This window comes from Myxine glutinosa, chromosome 6 (assembly GCF_964187855.1).
Source record: "Myxine glutinosa chromosome 6, kmMyxGlut1.1, whole genome shotgun sequence".
NCBI classification, from domain to species: Eukaryota; Metazoa; Chordata; class Myxini; order Myxiniformes; family Myxinidae; genus Myxine; species Myxine glutinosa.
In genome coordinates, this window is record NC_136266.1 from 81,434,359 (window position 1) to 81,447,239 (window position 12,881).

General features: G+C 43.8%; 1 protein-coding gene across 3 annotated transcripts in view; it reads right to left on the reverse strand.

Annotated features, from left to right (window-relative positions):
* Positions 1-12,881, reverse strand: part of ACRBP (acrosin binding protein) — a 79,721-nt gene that overhangs the window by 16,505 nt on the left and 50,335 nt on the right. For all 3 annotated transcript variants that reach the window (XM_078779468.1, XM_068119207.2, XM_068119209.2), the window contains 2 exons: positions 8,791-8,991; positions 8,122-8,283 (listed from right to left, as the gene is read on the reverse strand). In XM_078779468.1, coding sequence (XP_078635594.1) covers positions 8,122-8,283; positions 8,791-8,991 — 363 coding nt within the window. The remainder of the gene's footprint in view (positions 1-8,121; positions 8,284-8,790; positions 8,992-12,881) is intronic.

The following is a 12,881-nucleotide window of genomic DNA, read 5'->3' on the forward strand; positions in this document are numbered from 1 at the left end:
ATTGGAAGAAAGATTCCAACTTGACCCATCGCGGGAGTATGCGCTCTACTGAGTGGCGTTCTAGTTAATAGATGTACTCACATTTCAATACTATGTAATTTGTAGATGTACTCACGTTTCAATACTACGTAACTAGTAGATGTACTCACATTTCAATACTATGTAATGAGTAGATGTACTCACATTTCAATACTACGTAATTAGCAGATGTACTCACATTTCAATACTACATTACAAGTAGATGTACTCACATTTCAATACTACGTAATTAGCAAATGTACTCACATTCTAATCACACATAATTAATGTACATACTGGCATTCCAATGATATGTTCCATTGTTTCCTGAAAAGTGAGACATATATAATGAAATAACGTCGTCGTTGAAGTGGAAGAGACTTTAAATAAAGTTGGTGATTACAAATGTAAATACATCTTTTTTAAAGTACAGAAACAAGTAAAAAAACATTTTAAAGTTGAGAGTTCATAAAACACTTTACCCTACAGTCTTGAGAAAAAGGACATGGGAAGGGTCTTTTAAACTCTTGCTTTGCGTTTCCAAGCACAATCTATATTTCCTACGAGCTGCGATTTTTAATGCGATTAAAACTCGATATTCCCCAACGCTGAGAGTGAACGGTAAATTTGATTGGTCGAAATGGCGAAAAATGGCATAATATTTTGTCCAAGTCCTGCTATGGGGAAGGTTTTTTGAAAGTGTCAAGAAATCAAGAAGGCAATTTGTGTTCTACAGTATTCAACTATATAATTCCATTTAAATAAAATAAAGATATTAAAGGCTGTAGACAAACAAACAGACAGACAGACAAATAGACAGAATAATAGACGAGACCAAGCAATGTACTTGTGAATCTTAGATTTCTTCAATTTCGCAAGTAACAAACAAACAAACAAATAAACGGACCGAAATGCAACACTCTCTTCTCTGGTGAGGGAAATGATAATCTATATATATTATGGAGCAAGTGTTTGTCCTCTATGAGGTCCCAACACCTTGCCCCCACCCCCTCCCCCCCCCCTCCCCCCCTGCCCAGCTCTACTGGGTCGCCACTGTACAATGGCGGGCATATAGCGGGAAGGATCATTCATTTGACATCTCAAATACCAAATTTCATAATGATCTAATCTGTGAAGATTAGATCTGTGATCTGTGAAGTGATGTCGTGGTCGGGTGATTCCGAGAAGAAAAGGAGGATATGCCGCATCATGGCTATCGCGTTCCGAGTCGCCAGGGATCAGACGCCGGGAACCATATCCCGATCCTGGGTTGCCAAGTACCTGAACAGGTCTGAGGACTTCGTCAAACGCAATTGGAACCGTGATCCCTTCGATTGCGAGATGGACAGCCGGCCCGAACAGACAGCACAATGTTTGTCTCAGGAAAGCAGGGATATCATGATTGAGTCGCTTGCCAAGGAGAAGAAAAGCATTCGAGGGCTCCAAAAGGAGATTGAACGGGTTCGAGGGAAGAAGAAGAGCTTATCAAGTATCCACAGGTTCCTTCAGTCCATTGGCGCAAAGGCTTTTCACCAAATTCCAGCACCGAAGCTGACGGAGAAGAACGTCGAGGATCGAATGTGGTTTTGTGAGTTTTTGAGCGAGTGGACCTCTGAGCTCTGATGATTTTCTTTTCCTGGCCCCTTCTGATGAATTTTTCATTTATGAGGCTCGACATCCCAACTTCCAGAACGACAGAATTTGGGCTCTTCACAATGATGACATTCCACAAGAACTCAAGATTCGAGAGAAATCGAAGACAGCATGGTGCGTTGGCGTCTTCTTGATGTTCACAGCGAAAAGGCTGATGTGGGTCATCAAAGAGCAAGGACAATCATGGGACGGCAAATACCTCCGAGACGTTGTGCTGACCCGCCATGTTATTCCGTTCTTACGGAACCCAGAAAATGTCCTCAGCATCAAGGAGACCACGTTTCTGCACGACCGAGCCCCGTGCATGAGCGCACTGGCGACCCAGAATCTTCTGAAGGCGAACAAGGTCGATTTTTTCGGAAACGATGAGTGGCCAGGAGCATCGCCTGACCTCAACACCTGTGAAAATTTGGGGGCGATACTCAAGGACAGAGTTGAACAACGCCTACAGAACACCAGGGAAGAGCTTCTCACTGCTTTGACTAACGTCCTCGAAGAAATGGAGTTCGATCGTGACTTGTTTGTGTCTCTCTTGGAATCCTACCCCACGCGTTTGGAGGCAGTTCGGTCGGCGGGCGGTGGGCACACTAAATATTGAAGCAAAGCTTTGAAACTGTGCACATGAGATGTCGAATAACAAAGCTTTTTTCCCCTATTCGTGGTTTCTCCATACCTCTCCTACGTTGGGCTGGGCAGGGGGGGGGGGGGGCTAAGGTGTTAGGACCTTAGGTCCGCTCTTCAGCCATTGGTTGGACAGCTGACCTGACTCCACCCACAAATGTAACCTGAAATACTTAACCTAAAGTACCCAGAGTACCCAAAAGACCGTCCCCCCCGCCCCTCCCCCACTCAACACCCAGAGGACCTACAAGACCACGAAGACACAGAGGACCCGAAATAACCCATGGACCCTAAATACCCCCAAAAGACCCAAAAGACCCTGAAGACCCAAAATACTCCAAAAACCCTTAAAGACCCAACATACCCTGAAGACCCCAAATACCCTTAAAGACCCCAAAGACCCAATAAACCCCGAAGACCCAAAATATTCCAAAGACCCTTAAAGACACCAATGACCCAAAATATCCCAAAGATCCTTGAAGACCCAAAAGGCCGAAAAGACAAAAAGACCACAAAGACCCTTAAAGACCCAAAAGGTCGAAAAGACCCAATGGACCCCAAAGACCCAAACATACCCTGAAGACCCAAAATACCCCCAAAGACCCTTAAAAACCCCAAAGACCAAAAGACCAAAAATACCCCAAAGACTGAAAAGACCCCAAAGATCCTTAAAATCCCCAAAAACTCCAAATAATGAAAGGACCCCAAAGACTGAAAAGATCCTGAAGACCCAAAAGACTATCAAGACCCAAAATACTCTTAAAGGGGAACCCAAACGCAATTTGTTTGTCTGAAAAACCATTGGCAATCATTAATCACGGTCTATCTGAAGGGAATTTTTTTTAATTTGCCAATCTCAAAGTGCCGAAAAAACCCTGGACTGTTGATTTTTGAGATTGCCAGTGACATCACATTGTGAACTCACCATTATCCTGCTGGCGACGATATATAGAGAGATGGTGCATTGTGAACTTGGATTCCGATACTGATTGAGGATGATGAAAGGGGGGGGGGGGGGGGGGAGTTGGGGAGGGCGTGTGGGGCTGTCATGGGGTATTGTTAGCTAGGGTGACGGTAGACGGGAGATTGTGAGGGGATGGTGGAGGGAGATAGCGGAGGGGGGGGGGGGGGGGGGGGGATTGGGGTCGTGGGTATTGTTAGCTAGGGTGACGGTTGATAAGGGGTTGTGAGCAAATGGTGTGGTCATGGGTTGTGGGGTGGTCATGGGTATTGTTAGCCAGGGTGATGGATGATGGGAGATTGTGCGGAATGTGCGGGGTGGTGGAGTGGGGTGAAGGGTGTGGGTTTATTATGGGTATTGTTAGGTAGGGTGATGCTTGATGGGGGATTGTGAGGGGATGGTGGAGGGGAGGGGAAGGAGCGGGGTGGGGGTTGGTTGTGGGTATTGTTAGCTAGGGTGATGTTCGATGTTTTGTTTTTTTCTGGAAAATTTAGATGCCTCAAAAACCAATGACACCTAAGTTGAACAAAAATCAGCAAGAGCAATATTACCAAAGGAAATCAGCAAGATATCCAAGTCAACGTAGTTGTGTCAGCAGAAAATATCCGACAGCAGAAAAATGTGTTGCATGCTTGGAACAAGTTCGCCCGTAGGGCGGGTACTCTGCTAATGATGATAATAATAATAATAATAATTTAGGAGTGTGAGGGGATGAGTCCCAGAATAAATTTTCAACACAACAATCATTCCACAGAAAGTTTCTGTTTGTTGTAACAAAACTCGACTGTAATACTCATATACAATACACAAGTAAAAAAACATTTTAAAGTTGAGAGTTCATAAAACACTTTACCCCACAGTCTTGAGAAAAAGGACATGGGAAGGGTCTTTTAAACTCTTGCTTTGCGTTTCCAAGCACAATCTATATTTATATTTCCTACGAGCTGCGATTTTTAATGCGATTAAAACTCGATATCCCCCAAAACTCGATATCCCCCAACGCTGAGAGTGACGGTAAATTTGATTGGTCGAAATGGCGAAAAATGAAGACCCAAAATATGAAGACCTTATAGGACAAAGCATATTATGCTACTGACTAGTGTCACAATTTCCTTATCGTGCTGGAAACTACATATTATGAGGAACGTTGATTCTTTAACTTCAAAATGTTTTCACAATAGTCAGTCGGATGTACTGAGGGGAACGTGAAAATAAAAAGGTTATTAAAGATGTAATATTGAGTGGGACTACTCTCCTGAAGGTCACATATGATATATTGTACAAAGTGGACCAAGGGTCACCGACATTTAATCCTAATACATATTCTTTGATCTATACCTGACTCAATATTTGTATAGAAGGTTGTGTCTCCCCTTCCTAATGTTTGTAACTCAAACCACTTTTCCCTTGAAACCATTTTTTAATGTTCTATCCTTTGTAATCAGTCTTTTATGTCCTTTTGGTAAATAGTGCTGCAGGTCGATCAAGGCACAAGTTTTGGTGAGGCCGTACCGGGCTTGGAACATTCTGGATGGGCCAAGAAGCTCATGGGCGGTGTTTCGTCTTGAGTGGAACCTGAACCGCCAATGAGTGCACAGTGGTCAGGGCCAAGTGACATCATGGGGCGAGGCAGGAGCCAGGGTTTTAAAAGGAAGAGAGGCCAGAAACCTGTGCGATCTGTGTCGGTCTGGTTTGGAGTTCAGCTGTCGAGGACATGCAGTGAAGCTCTAGTGGAGGTAGAGCCTATAACTCCCATCACCCCCAATCCATTCCTCTCCCGCCCAGAGCCTCGACCCCAGCATCATGCTGAGCCTCTCCATTAGACCTGCATGACCAGGATTGCCTGCCTTTTGCGGTCGGGACACACCCCAGTGGACTCGCGGCACTTGTACATTCCATACTGGGGAATTCCGTGTCTTGTGATTTTCTATCTGATCCTTTTATTGTGCAATGCATGAGGCCTTTAAGGATAGGCTGTTTTAAAATCTTCTGTTTGTATGAATCCCCGGGGCGCTCAATTCTTTGATTGTAAATGGCAGTGTGATTATTGCATTCCTATTCTTCCCACCCTTGTTTGATACACACTTTAAACTCACTGGTCTCTGATTGAATTATTCAGGTTACCACAATCAGGAAGTCACATTGGCTTTATTCAATCCCTTATAGGACAGAAACTTGTGAATCACTACCTGATCTTTGCTTCCATGGTTTCATAGATTCATCTTGGTGTCACTCTGGACCCAACACATTCCTCCATTCCAAGTATCTCCAAACCTGTAAATCCATTTTCTTCAATCTATACAATATCGCTCTTATCCACCCATGCTTATATCAGAGGGCAATGGAAACTTTGACTCAAGCTCTCATAACGTCATGCTTGAATTATTGCAACTCACTGATAAAATAGTTACATGCTTCTTCTCTCAAGCATACACGTACAACCTTATTCATAAAATCACTGCCAGACTCATAATTCAGGCCCGTAAATTTCATCACATCATTCGAATCCTCAAAGAACTTCACTCCCTCTCCGCTATAATTTAAAATATCGCTGATAACCTTGAAAGTCAAAAAGAAATTGGTCCATACCATCATTCCTGAAATAATCACACCTTACACCCCTACATGAAAGCCGCATGAAGAAACAACGGGAATTTCCTGGTAGTTCCTCACCCTAGGATGAAGAGCTTTGATGATGGAGCACTCTCTAGAGATGCTTCTCAACTGTGCAACTTGCTGATTTTTTTTACTTGGCCCACATTCTTATTAATGTGTTTCATGTTTTTACAATTGCTGTTCCTTAATTATTACTTTTCTTACCTTGTTTTTTGTAAAGCACTGAGATTTTGCTTCGAAAGGAAAAGCATTAAATAAGAAGTTCATCAAATATAATATGTATTGAATGTTGGTTGGGTGCATTATCAAACTAGAGCAGCACTCGGTAGAGCGCATACCTCCGCCAAGCTGAACAGTTTAGGTTTTGTATCTCACTGATAGTTCATATCTGGATTTGGACCTGAACCAAAATGAAATCGATTCAACCAGGTCACACACCCAACCTGCCCACCAGGTTTCGTCTGAATCTGTCCATAACTTTTTGGGATATCGTGCTATGTATCGGTATTAGCCCAATCACTCAATGGTACTATGGCAGTGAACTTCTGAGGTTGTTCACCTTTCAGCAATCATTATAGAAGCCAAGGTATACTAGGAATACACACACAAAGGTATAGCACTGTCAGAACAGTCTGGTCCTGACAGGATTGTGGTGAGAAAGAACACTTAGCTTTGAGCTGTCTCTCTTACCTGGGTCGATTCCCGGTCGAATTAGAAACCACTAGATACATGTACATGCATCAAGAAATATGTCATCCCGGAAATGGACATGAAGCTCGGTGTCCTGTCTGCTTTCATTAGCTAGTGGACGTAAAAAATTAACGATGTCTTTCACCGGCCTGCCATTTTCGATCGAATGTCAGACCTGGCCAGCCAATTTTCGAAAGACTTGAGGCAAACGCTTTTCCAGGCTGACCCCACAAAAAGGTGGGAATACTTGGGGCCATTATAGAAGTAGTGGAAGATACTCAGGATGCAGAAAAACCATAAATTGGACTCTACCTTTTCAAAGAGATCAAACCAGATGTGCAATTTGGCCAATTCTACTCACATTTCAATTATATAAATCCCCTTAAAAGCCCAAACACAAAAATGGGTTTGCCTGTTTAATGTTCACATCTGAGCACATCACTCCCAGGTTCAAAGATCACTCTTGTATTTGTCCATTTCATAATAATATCTTTGTAACTCACATGAAATTACACTAATGTCTCAAAATAGCTTATTCTGCATGTGCAACCTGTACAAACTCTTATATGAGCCTAAAACACTTCAATAAAATAAAATGAACCACATTTCCAAGCTGGCCTCCAAAGCCAGTCGCCGACTGGGCATCTTCCGTCGTGCAAAGTCCTTTCATGGCACTACTGAGCTTCTCACCACATACAAAGGTTTCATCCGCAGCTTGATGGAATACTGCTCTCCCCTCTGGGCAGGTTCTCCTGCCTCACACCTAGCTCAGCTTCAGGCTGTAGAATCAAAGGCTCTCATAATAATTGGAATCTCCCATGATGAAGCTGATTCTGAGGGCCTTTCACTCACTCACTGCCGGCAGGTAGGTGGTCTTTCTGTCTTCCACAGACTCCTCTCCGGCCTTGCTCCCCCTGTGCTCTGTCCCCCAAATATTCCTTCAGGATACACAAGAACTGCCAGCATCCCTCTTCTGGTGAAACTGCCAAAATCAGGACTCTCAGCTCACCTTCACTCCTTCATTCCTCTTTTCTCCCACCTTTGGAACAAACTCCCACACTCTCTTCAATCCCACTCCTCCCTCCAGGTCTTTAAAACAGCTGTTCACCACCATCTCTTATCTTTCCCCATCCAAAACCTTGATCTTTTCTACTCTCATTAATACACCACAAATCCACCTTTTTCAAATTCCAACTTCTTTGCTGAAAGTCCTAGTAATGTTCATTTGCTTTAAACCGTGCACACCCTCCTTCCCCCGCTCCCCCCACCCATTCCCCCCCCCCCCACACCTCCTCCAGCCCTCTACCTTCCGCAGATCTACCGATGTCCCTGTTCTCTACTGTTGTTGTGCTTGTGTGCTTCCCTCGCTCTTCCCCTTTATTATATGTTTTATGTGTCTCTGCTTATGTTTTTGTGTTTTAAGCGTTAGCTCTTGCACAAGCCTCGACTTTATATCCAAAAAAAAAAAAAAAGCTTCATTACCAATTGCTGCCTGAACATATTGCCCCATATTTGTGTGTTTACCATTTGGCTTTCTTCTTTCATTGTCTGTTGTTCCTCACCTCAAATGAACCACCAGAAGGAAAGGTCGAATATTCCGTTTCCAGCCAGGTTAAAACGCGGCGCTCTTCACAGCCAAGCCTGGCAAGACGGCTACACCAGAAGACCATCCCCAGGCCTGCATAGGTGCTCAGGCCATAAAATGGCACATCAGCTGTACTGTCCTACACAGGTACCAACAAGATCATGATGGAACAACAAGCTAATGTACTGTATACTCTTTTGAAAGTTTAACGCCATCCCACTTACAAACCACATTGATTGGAGCACACAAGCATAATAAAAATACCCACAAAACATCCAGAAATGTTTGATGATATAACAAAATTCCAACATGGATAAGAGGAGTATTTTCGATTGACTTGCGGAACTATTTGAATATTTGTGTTGAGGTTTTAGCAGTAATTTATAATCAGCAACTCTCTTTTCGCCATTGATGAATAATTCATAATTATTCCAGCTATGTGTTCTCACAGAGCATGGAAAATATGAAAAGGTCCCATTAGAGTCCTGGTATGACAAAGATAAGGGAGAGAACAAACACATTGTGAACTCACTGTAAATGTTTCTATGAGATACCAAGACAAATCACCTGACTCTTGTTATCTGTGAAAATGGCTTTGCGTCGATAACAGAAGGTTGTTTCCTTTTAAGCCAATGGATCTTTTTACCTGGATTCCAGCTTGCGAAAGCTCACTGGCTATGATGGGGTGGATGTAAACACTCATGTTGTCTTTGCAGTCCACAATCAGAAGTTCTCTGCCTGTACCAGACCTTGAACTCCATTCTTCATCACAGAGTGACAGCAGAAAAGAGCAAACACTGCACAAGGGGCAAGAAAGCAAATGCTTCCTCCCTATATTGTCACATATCTGTGAAATGGGAAAAAAATTAAACATTACTTTGGAGTTTTACAATAGTGCTCACATTTTTAAAGATAGTATATGCTCATGGAAGAGCTAGGACACAGAACCGACCAGGACAAAACATAACGAAGGGAAAGAGCAGGAGAAAGGAGAAACCCCAATAGCAGGGTAGAGAGAGAAAGTAGACGGAGGACAAACAAGGAATTTTTTTTTTTTGTATACAGAGTCGAGGCTCGTGAAAGAGCTAACATTTATCAAACAAACAAATCAAACAAACAAGCAAACAAAGTATATAAAAAGGGGAGCGGTCGACAAGATGGGGAGAGAAGGGGAGGAAGCACACAAGCACAACATTTGAGAGCAGGGACATCGGGAGATGTTTTTGGAGGGAGAGGGCCTGGGGGGAGGCAGGATAGGTATAAAACGCAATGCGGGTAATGATGAGAGTTATGGGAGAACGCAAGGAGTGGACAAGATGGATACATTGCTGGTGGACCGCGTGCATCCTGTAAATACTTTGAAGGGGTGCCAGAGCACGAAGAGGGCAGAGAGTGCAAGCCCAGAAATGAGGCGGAAGAAGACAGAGAGACCACCGACCTGTCGGTGATGGTGAAGTGATAGGCCCAGGGGCTCAGCTTCGTCACAAGAGAGTCTAATGATCTTGAAAGCGTCGTTATATTTTTATTATCGTAAGAGGCATATATTACGTGATCACCAGACTGATAAGAAAAGTAGCAGCATAATGCACTAATGCAGAGTTACATTATTGAGGGCCGATCAACTAATTGATATATATATATATATACACACACACATTAATTGATTTTTGTTAGCAGATTGTTTTAAACTTGGGAGCCTGCCCTTTTACTGTATATATTGTCCTGTCAGCCCCTGTGGTTACCACTTCCGGTGACGAATAGCCAAAACGGTCCGTAATTTCAGAGGCGCACAGCCGAAACTGGCGGTTGGTCCGTCATGCGCAGGGGAAGGAACCAAAGTGCTTACCTGCACGAAACACGCTAGTTAATTACAGAAACCCACAAACAAAGAAACATGACGCAAGAAATAAGAAATGCCACAATAATGATTTAATGAAAGTAATGCACGGAATAAAAACGAATGCTGAGGTAAACCTATAATTCTAATTGAGGTACCTCCACACGCAGACTCAAAAACAGATGAGGGGAAAGATAAAATAAAATCCTCCCTTTATGCCAGCACTCAGCTTTGGTCTCGACGAGGACTGTTCGGAGCTTGGTGGTCGTAAGAACTCGGAGCCACCGCACGGGAAGCGCACAAGATGGTGTGCAGTCGCTCTCAACTGCACCACGAACATGAGGTAATTCGTGCGGGCGGTCCTCTTTCGCTCTCCACTCCGTCCGAAGTGCCAAGAGCCTCACAAACCGCCGCCAACACCTCCTCCTCACGATTGTAATTGCCAACACAGCTCTCTCTCTCAGCACAAGGTCCACACACACCAAATGGCACCGCCTTCCAACAAAATGCGAGCTTCTTGTTCGGCCAGCACAAAACCAAGAGAGAGGGACTCGGCGATTCTTCTTCTCCTGCTCGAACCTTACCTGTGACGTCACCCTGACCAATCGCCGAGTTCCATTGAATCGCCCCATGGTCGGGCTCGACCAATGTCATACTTTGTGGCGTGACCTTTTTCCTTACTCGGTTGGTGGGCAAGGTTAATTGTCTTTCGAGAACGTTCGGCTTCTGTCGGCATGGTGTCGGTTATGGTTGGTTAATGGAAGATAGTTTTTGTAGTTGTTGTTTAATAACGTAGGAAAAGGTCACAGGGGGCAATCACATACTGTGAGAAACTAGCCTTAGGCCCTACCTGGTTAACACAACACCACCCCCTGTGTGGTGACACGTAAACGATCTTAAGCTCACAGTTTTCCCTACTTTAATACATCGAGATGTCTCCTATGCACCTACAGTCCATGCTAATACTATACAATCCTACCTCTACTATGGCATTTCATCCTCTACCCCCACAAATGTAACAATATTATGTATGCAATACGGGGAGCGGCAGGTGGTGTGTTGTGGGAAAAAAATGTCAGAAAAGGAAGGTAAGAAGGCACTGAAAGATGAGCCGGTAAATTGTGAAGAGATGTAAAGGTAGGAGAAAGAAGGGAGCACAGAGTGGAAAAGGAGGTTGTGGCGGTGATGGAGAACCACACTCCTGACAGTGTATTGGGGTGCTCACGACCAGTTGTGAATGTTTCTCTGGTTAAGAACCTACCATAGACAAGTCACTATCCTACTCCTACTCTATCATATAAAAGGTGGTGGGTAGGAATAAAATTCCACGATTCATACTGTCATGTGAAAGGGGAAGGGAAGGATTCCATAGCTACAATGAGCTAAGAACAGCTCGGCCCCGTATGCTCAAGTAGTTTAGATTTATACTTGTAACAGATTTGTCAGAGGTAAGTTGTATGTAATCTGCGCACCAACGAAGGTGGTCATTGTATTCTTGGAGCATAATAGGGTAAGGAGTACTGTGCAAAACGTTCTGTACAGGTGAGGCAAGGTGGAAGACTGGAAGACTTGAACACTAAAGCACATCGAAAGCACTTTACACTTTGGAACGGACGTCCTCACAGGCTGTTTGCCCAGATAACTGCAGGCCATGGCAGTGCAGTGAGTTGTGGAGCGCTGGATAGAGGCATAATGTTTTTTATGGGAGTGGGGGAAGGGGGAGTTATGGCCCGAAAAGCAGCACCGCCAGCTAGCAGAGGGCGTCCAATGGCAGAATTAGCCACATATTAGAGGGCAGTCCTTGGGGCTTAAAGGTGGCATGTGCGTAAAAAGAGAGTTTCCATCACAGATGAGCTCGAGCAGGGCAGAAATTTGACGAACTGACTTGTCGGAAAGGTGGCATCCTATGACAGTGCCACGTTGAAAGTCACTGAGCTCATCAGTACGGCCCATTCTACTGCCAATGTTTGTCTCTGGAGATTGCATGGCTGTGTGCTTGATTATATATACCTGTCAGCAATGGGTGTGGCTGAAACAGCCAAATCCACTAATTAGAAGGGGTGTCCGCATACTTTTGGTCATGTAGTGTATGTCCATAAAAATACCAAGGAATAAAAGCTGTTCTTCAGTACTCTTGTCTCATATTCATCTTTTGATCTCTAATCCAAATTTCTTCAGGATATAGCAATCTTACTATAATTCACCAAATGTCCGTCCGTCCGTTCGAAGGTACCACAAAAACGGCTCAACCGATCGCAACGATATATTGGGTGGGTATTCCTGGGACCCCTGGGAGTAAAATAGGCTATATTGTTTTTCCAATTTTTCCAAGTTTTCCAGTTTTTCCAAACATTATGGAATAATATTTACCGATATGAACAGTGATGTGGCTTTTGTTGAAATTCTACAAATACTGTTTATTCTACGTACCAGGAGAGAGTAGATTGACTCCTGACGAACTCTTCCTATATAAACGTGTGGCTCCGAAGTAACATTGCAGCGTGTGCAAAGCGACTGAGAAACAGGTGTAGCGGCCGCTTCCGTGTTACAGATTCGGCGCGCACTCTTCACACATAAACGTGCGACTGAGAAAGACATGTAGCGGCCGCTTCCGTTTTGCAGAATTCAATCTTTTTTCAAAATGGGCGCCATGTACTGTTTAGATTTTGATGATTTGTGTGTGATATGATTCAACGGATGTTTATATGAATCGTTTAAAATAAAAAAAGCCTTCAATTTCTGATATTTTGCCTTTTAATTTGGGCCACCCAATTGAAGCCCCGCCAGTAGGGCGGGTACCGTTGCTAGTAATTACAAATTTGACTTCACTGTACCAATACTTATGGAGGGAACTGTATAGAAGGAAAGTCAGATGCAGATAAAGGCAATGCTGTGCTTTC